The 7515-nt window shown below is 45.7% G+C and overlaps 2 protein-coding genes across 2 annotated transcripts; one reads left to right on the top strand and one right to left on the bottom strand.

The window, feature by feature from the left end:
- Window positions 1-1268: 1268 nt before the first annotated feature.
- LOC142437600 (histone H2A type 1-D) lies at window positions 1269-1805 on the bottom strand. The gene has a single exon (XM_075540699.1). It carries the CDS (start codon window positions 1803-1805, stop codon window positions 1413-1415), a length of 393 nt encoding a protein of 130 aa, XP_075396814.1. The 3' UTR covers window positions 1269-1412.
- Window positions 1806-2029: 224 nt separating this feature from the next.
- On the top strand, window positions 2030-7167 carry LOC142437598 (histone H2B type 1-K). Its single transcript, XM_075540698.1, has 2 exons — window positions 2030-2564; window positions 6523-7167. Exon 1 carries the CDS (start codon window positions 2069-2071, stop codon window positions 2447-2449), a length of 381 nt encoding a protein of 126 aa, XP_075396813.1. The 5' UTR covers window positions 2030-2068; the 3' UTR covers window positions 2450-2564; window positions 6523-7167.
- The last annotated feature ends 348 nt before the right edge of the window (window positions 7168-7515 follow it).

The raw sequence follows: 7515 nt of genomic DNA, 5'->3' as shown, positions 1-7515 counted from the left end.
CCCCACAGTTGCTTGCAGATGACACACTTGAATTTCCATAGGCTGATTTTCCACAGTTCTTTCCAGCAGGTTTTTGTCCAGTTGATCTCTGATCTTTTTGCTTAGTGGACTCCATTTTTTTGTTTCTTCTGGTAACCCCCTTTTTTTAGCCTACACATTTTACTCCACTTTTACCTGTGGGCTGCCATGCAATCCCAGACATGCTTTCAAAAAAACATTTAAAAAAACATTTTTTTGCCTTTAGTTTATCTTCCTTCATGAAGATTTTTACTGTGCACACAATTTATTGACTATGGTCTGTGGGCTTGTGAATTGCTCGGAGGTCTAAAGCAAAACAAACTCACTGCCATCAAGTCCACTCTCATGTAGCAACTCTATAGGAAAGATGAAAACACTGCCATGGAGCTGAATCTGACTCATAGGGGTCCGATGTAAGGGTCAGAGGAAGAACTCCCCTGGGTCCCCTACTGCACGGTCCTCTTACTAAATGACTAGTGTAATCTAATAGGACAGATTAGAACTACTCCTTTGGCTTTCCAAGGCTGGAAGTCAATCATTATGAGAGCAGACAGTCCTATCTTTCTCCTGTGGAGCAGCTAGTGGTATCGAACTGCTGACTGTGGTTAGTAGCCCAACTCATAACCATCATGCACCATTACTCCCGATCTAGGGGCCTGGGACCTAGGATCTTAGATGGAACAAATACAAACAAAATCCAGTCTCTGGCATGAGGTTTCTAAACTTGCATGAAATACACAATAACTAATATGGGAAGATACTTCAAGGTGCCTTTATATTTATGTAGATTGTGCTGAGAAATTAGTGGTGAGAACTGGAAATGCTTCCATAAACTGATGGTCATTGTCAGTTATCTGTCTAGCACTATAACAGGTACCCCATAAATAGGTGGCTTTATCAAGCACATTAATGTTACAGGGCAGGAGGCTGAAAGGCAGAGAGCCCAGGGATGCAGCTCTAGGGGCGCTCTCTTGTTCTATTTTCTTCAGCTTCTGTTCCTCCGTGATCTTCATGTGGCCTGGCAGCCTGCCTCATCTTTTGCTTGTTGATTTTATCGTTTATCTCCAAAGAATGTGGCGAGAAACACACTCCCCTAACCATGTGCCATTAAGAGAATACTTCCAAATAGGATTGTAACCACTGGCATGGAGATTAGATTTTATGATATGTAACTTTGGAGGACACAATTCAGTCCATAACCACCTCTAACAGTGAACTTAAATAACTACCACCTTCTTTAAAAATCTGTAACGTAAGTGTGTGTGTTATAATCGCCTAATTTCCAGACATAAAGCAGGTTAGCACAGCTCACTCTAGTGATTGAAGTGCGTGGCTCTGAAAAGAGCCTTTGGTTTGGATGGGCAGTGTATTTATCTGCAGAGCAAGGTCATCTTTTACTTGCCCTTGGCCTTGTGGTGGCTCTCGGTCTTCTTGGGCAGCAGCACGGCCTGGATGTTGGGCAGGACGCCGCCCTGCGCGATGGTGACTTTGCCCAGCAGCTTGTTGAGCTCCTCGTCGTTGCGGATGGCCAGCTGCAGGTGGCGCGGGATGATGCGCGTCTTCTTGTTGTCGCGCGCCGCGTTGCCCGCCAGCTCCAGGATCTCGGCCGTCAGGTACTCCAGCACGGCCGCCAGGTACACGGGCGCGCCGGCCCCGACGCGCTCCGAGTAGTTGCCCTTGCGGAGCAGGCGGTGCACGCGGCCCACCGGGAACTGGAGGCCGGCGCGGGAGGAGCGGGTCTTGGCCTTGGCGCGAGCCTTGCCGCCTTGCTTTCCGCGTCCAGACATGATGAAGTAGCAGTCAGACTCCTGGAGAAACTAACGGAACCGGACAGGAGCTGCTGCTTTTATAGCCATTGCAGGGCGCAAAAAGGAAGCTCTGCCATTGGTTAGGAATGAAACTGTTGCGTGGACCAATGGAAACGTGGTTTTAATTACACTTGTTTTGATTGGACGAGGGGAAAGTTAAATACGGACGTGTAACGCTGCTCAGAGAAAACTGATCTCAGCTTTTCCTGTGTGGTCTGTTTCGTCGCTCTTGTGGTTCCACCATGCCTGAGCCGGCCAAGTCCGCGCCGGCCCCGAAGAAGGGCTCCAAGAAGGCCGTGACCAAGGCGCAGAAGAAGGACGGCAAGAAGCGCAAGCGCAGCCGCAAGGAGAGCTACTCGGTGTACGTGTACAAGGTGCTGAAGCAGGTCCACCCCGACACCGGCATCTCGTCCAAGGCCATGGGCATCATGAACTCGTTCGTGAACGACATCTTCGAGCGCATCGCCGGCGAGGCGTCGCGCCTGGCGCATTACAACAAGCGCTCGACCATCACGTCGCGGGAGATCCAGACGGCCGTGCGCCTGCTGCTGCCCGGGGAGCTGGCCAAGCACGCCGTGTCCGAGGGCACCAAGGCCGTCACCAAGTACACCAGCGCCAAGTAAACGTGCCACCGGTGCGGGGGCGTCAGCCCTGCTCCATCCAGACCCCAAAGGCTCTTCTCAGAGCCACTCAACTCTTCCAAAGAGAACTGGCACTCGCCCGCTTTTAAAAAGCCGGGTAAGTTTTGTATTTGCCACCAAACTACGTAGAAAGTGCAGCCGCTACAATGTGGAAATTGGTTTGCTAAGGGTTTTCCAGCATCCTCGTTTTTGCTCACTAAAGATTAGCCAGTAATGTCAGTTATTTGGAGAATGATCTGTTCACTTTTTGTTTGCCGTACTGTTGAATCCCTGGTGGTTTAGCCCTTAAGCATTAAGGTGACCTTGCTGTGGGCGGCTGAACCGCCAGCTGGGCGCTGCGATCCCAGTTCCCGCGCTAAGGGACAAAAGCGCGCGTTGGCAGTTGGCCTTTCGTTCAAGGAACCCTTGATGAGCGGAAAGGGATTAACATGGCTGTTTACCAGAACGTTGGCGGTCGGAGCTTGAAGCCGCGGGGTACAAACGCTTCCCATCTCCCGTAGGAGGCCCGCCTGTCCCACGGGGTCGGTATGAGTCGGAATAAACGCTGAGCTTGCCAAGCCTTTAAGGGGACAGAAGATCTCTTCCTTTCCTAAGCTTTTCCTTTCAGCTCAGCTTGGGGTTGCTGCAGGCTTCTCCCTTCTGGAGCTCGGCTGTACAGCGTCAACAGAAAACGAAGGACAGGAAGTTGGAACGGGATTTCAAATAGTCACAAGTCAATCCTGTGACGAACTGGTGTCGTGGCCAATCCCGACGCCGCGCGGGCTTTTTAAACTTGTCCACCGGCTTCTTTTCATCCCACCAGAGGTCGCTTTTAAAAATTGCAGCCATTAAAAAAAGAATTAACAGGCTGAATGTGGTGGGAAGAACACTGATTCTCGTCTCCAGCACACGTATCTGCAGTGAAAGTTTATGCGGAGGTGGGATCGCTTTTTACCTCCCATCTCCCTTTACATATTTTCCACATTTTAGAAAGTGTCTGCTTTGGGGGAACAGGTTTTCAAAGAACACTTTCCTGGCAGGATTCACTCCACGTTCTATCACCACGTTACTACTGCATTTATTGTTTGTAAGTGAAAGAAATCTCACAAGGAGGGAGAAAGCAGGAGGAGGACTGGTTTCCACTGTCCCACCTCACTCCAGACTCAAAAATCAAAGTCCATCTGGATAAAGAACAACATTTAAAACCACTTTGACCTTCGCCAGCTATAAGCATTAGCACTGTTGGATATAGAATTTTATAAAAATGAAAAGTAAAGCCAAATTGTCTACTGTTTAAGTGGTTCCAGATGCATGTGTGTGGTTATAAAACTACTTTTATGGAACTGGTTAATACAATTTTAATTCAGATCATTGTTGTCTCTGATGAAGGCAGAGCTGGGGATGTGGGGAAAGTACCAAGGCAAAGAAACCTTGGTGCATTTGACTTTCCTCAGTAGGCATGGAGTCCTGTGTGCTTGATAGAACATAGGAGGAGGCTTCGAAGTTTGTGGGAAAATGATTATATTTTATATTAATTCCTTTCTCCCATACATATTTTGTTACTCCTTCATACACTTGCATATGTGTGTTTATATTTCTGAATAAAAACGTGTGTTACATGCAATTATTTTCTTTTGACAGCAATTCATTGAGGCGAGTCTCCATTGTGCAGAAGCAAATGGATTAAATTGCTTGCTAAGGTTATGGAGCTGATAAAATACACAGCTAGGATTCACACCCAAGTCAACTAACTCTAGTATGCCCTAGACTGTTTTTACAACATATGCATTAAAAACTGTACTGAACAAAAGTGAGCGGAGGGGGAAGCTCATTAATGCAAGTATCACCTTGTTTATTAACAAAGACAAACCTGCAAGCCAGAGCCCAAATCTATAGCATTTCTCGAATATGCGTTTCCTTTAGAGAAGAGGAGGTGGAGGAAAAGGCAACAGAGAGACCATCAAAAGGCTTGTGGATTCAGAAAGTGAAACGTTTTGGCTGTAAGAAGAGTCGGCAGCCAGTCATAAAAATCCTTGCTCTTGTATCTATTTACTAATTCCTTAGTCTGTGAATCCTGAGCCCCAGAAAGTATTTACAGTATTGTGTAGAGTCTTAATTTCAGTTTGATTTCATCACATTAATGATGTAATTGTATCTGCATTCAGCCTAGAATTGATAGAAGCTCTACTTGGTGGAAATGTCACTTTGTTCAATGCTTTTTGTCACTGCATGACCTTTTCCGTCTTCCTCCAAAGTTCATTGTTGCCTTGACTGAAGCCCTCTTTCTGCCCTGACCTGCCTGAGCTTTGTCCTTTCAGGGCCTCCACCTCTCCTTAATCTTAACAGCTCTGTGATAGCCTTGTGATGGCTCTCTGGCAGTTGGTAGATATATGTTTGCAATTTTTATAGTTAGTGTGTGCATGTATGTTACTTCCTCCATTGTTAAGGACGGATTTTACTTTCTTCATTGACATGTACCTTACTCATTCTACCAAATCCCAAATTGCTTGAGGATGGTAAGTTAATCAGATACCCCTTTGTTACTAGTTGTAACAATCCCCCTCCTGAATGTGCACAATGAGCAGTTAATTCTAGCATTGCTTTTACTTTACAGAATGAGCTAATCAGCAAACCAAATTTAAAGAAGATTCTAGAAGATGTAGAGAGATTGAACTACCTAAACACCTTCTCCAAACTCAGAATAATAATTGCAGAGGCGACTGCTTATTAAAGATGCATACAGAAGATGAGGATGTATTTATATTTTAAACCATTGTCTATCAGAGGCTGCTTTGTTAGAGATACCTATGACTTCTTTTTTTAAAAAAAATTTATTAGGGGCTCATACAACTCTTAACACAATCCATACATATACATACATCAATTGTATAAAGCGTATGTGTACATTCTTTGCTCTAATCATTCTCAAAGCATTTGCTCTCCACTTAAGCCCTTTGCATCAGGTCCTCTTTTTTTTCCCCCTTCCCTCCCTGCTCTCCCCTCCCTCATGTGCCCTTGGTAATTTGTACATTGTTATTTTGTCATATCTTGCCCTATCCGGAGTCTCCCTTCACCCCCTTCTCTGCCGTCCATCTCCCAGGGAGGAGGTCACACGTGGATCCTTGTAACCAGTTCCCTCTTTCCAACCCACTCACCCTCCACTCTCCCAGCATCGCCCCTCACACCCCTGGTCCTGAAGGTATCGTCCACCCTGGATTCCCTGTGCCTCCAGCCCCCATATGCACCAGTGTACAACCTCTGCCCTATCCAGTCCTGCAAGGTAGAATTCAGATCATGGTAGTTGGGGGTAGGAAGCATCCAGGATCTGGGGGAAAGCTGTGCTCTTCATCGGTACTACCTCGCACCCTGACTGACCCATCTCCTTTCCTAAACCCCTCTATGAGGGGATCTCCAGTGGGGCCTTGGGTCTCCACTCTGCACTTCCCCCTTCATTCAATATGGTATACACACACACACACACACACACACACACACACACACACACACATATATATATATATATTTTTTTTTTTTTGCATGATGCCTTATACCTGGTCCCTTTGGCACCTTGTGATCGCACTGGCTGGTGTGCTTCTTCCATGTGGGCTTTGTTGCTTCTGAGCTAGATGGCCGCTTATTCACCTTCAAGCCTTTAAGACCCCAGACACTATCTCTTTTGATAGCCGGGCACCATCAGCTTTCTTTGCCACATTTGCTTATGCACCCATTTGTCTTCAGCGATCCTATCATGGAGGTGTGCAGCCAATGATATGATTTTTTTTGTTCTTTGATGCCTGATAACTGATCCCTTTGGGATCACTCGATCATACAACTGGTGCCAAAGTGGGTGAACAAGTAAATGTGGCGAAGAAAGCTGATGGTGCCCGGCTATCAAAAGAGATAGTGACTGGGGTCTTAAAGGCTTGAAGATAAACAAGCGGCCATCTAGCTCAGAAGCAACAAAGCCCACATGGAAGAATACCTATGACTTCTTATGGAGAAATGAAGTGCCCTGTATTGTTTTTAGTCTGCTTCCGGTAATCAACTGGATCACTCCCATTTTGTTTATTCTACAGATAAATAAATCCCCAGATTGGTCGAGCTAACACATCTGTGATCATACAGCGCATCTCAAGCCTCATCTACAAGGAGACTTGAGAAGGTGACCTGAGGTGCTGAAATGTGAGAACACAGGTGGAACTGGTCATCAGCTGGTCTGCTACAGTACTGACATTGGGTAAGCTTGCAAGCAGCACGTGAGTGCGACAGTGACTGCATAACCCACTCCACTGGATCAGGATCACACAATTGCCTACCTTGCTGGTTGGTGACTAAGAGGGAGCAATTACTCAAAGAGACACTATGTGGCTCTTTCCTGGAGTACCAGAGTGGATATTGGCATAGTCTACACATCTAATTCAGAGCTCACCAGCTTTACACACTCTAAACTGTGTGTTTATGTGTATATGCATGCATACGTAGTCTTGTGTGAATTTAACACTTGTGTAGATTCATGTAACCATTACCACAATCAAGACGCACAAGTGCTTCATCACCACAAATATCCCTGATGTTTCCCCCTTACATTCACATCTTTGCTGTCTCATTACCCCATCCTTAACTTCTGGCAGCCAGTATTCTGTATCTCCGTGTAATTTTGCTTTTGGAGAATGTTCCACGAATAGAATTACACTGTATGTCGCCTTTTGAGACAGCCTCTTCATTCCCACTCATGGTAATTCCCGTGATGTCCACCTAAACTTTTGTGTGTATCAATATTGTATTACTTTTTTAGGCTGAGTAGTATTTTGATGTATGGATGTACCACAGTTTATTTAATTTTTCACCCACTGAATGACATTTAAGTTGTTTCCATGCATTGGCTATTACAAATAAAATGAACAATGCATATGCTTTTGTGTGAGCATAAGATTTTTTTATCATTCTATTAGGGGCTCATACAACTCTTACCACAATCCATTCATACATCACATTATGTAAAGCACATTTGTACATTCATTGGCCTCATCATTCTCAAAACATTTGCTCTCCACCTAAGCCCCTGGCAT

This window comes from Tenrec ecaudatus, chromosome 1 (assembly GCF_050624435.1).
Source record: "Tenrec ecaudatus isolate mTenEca1 chromosome 1, mTenEca1.hap1, whole genome shotgun sequence".
NCBI lineage: Eukaryota > Metazoa > Chordata > Mammalia > Afrosoricida > Tenrecidae > Tenrec > Tenrec ecaudatus.
This window is presented reverse-complemented; position numbering and strand designations above follow the sequence as displayed.

Bases quoted from the DNA above. Each gene is read 5' to 3' on its own strand.
- LOC142437600 (XM_075540699.1), bottom strand. From the start codon at position 1,805: ATGTCTGGACGCGGAAAGCAAGGCGGCAAGGCTCGCGCCAAGGCCAAG.
- LOC142437598 (XM_075540698.1), top strand. From the start codon at position 2,069: ATGCCTGAGCCGGCCAAGTCCGCGCCGGCCCCGAAGAAGGGCTCCAAG.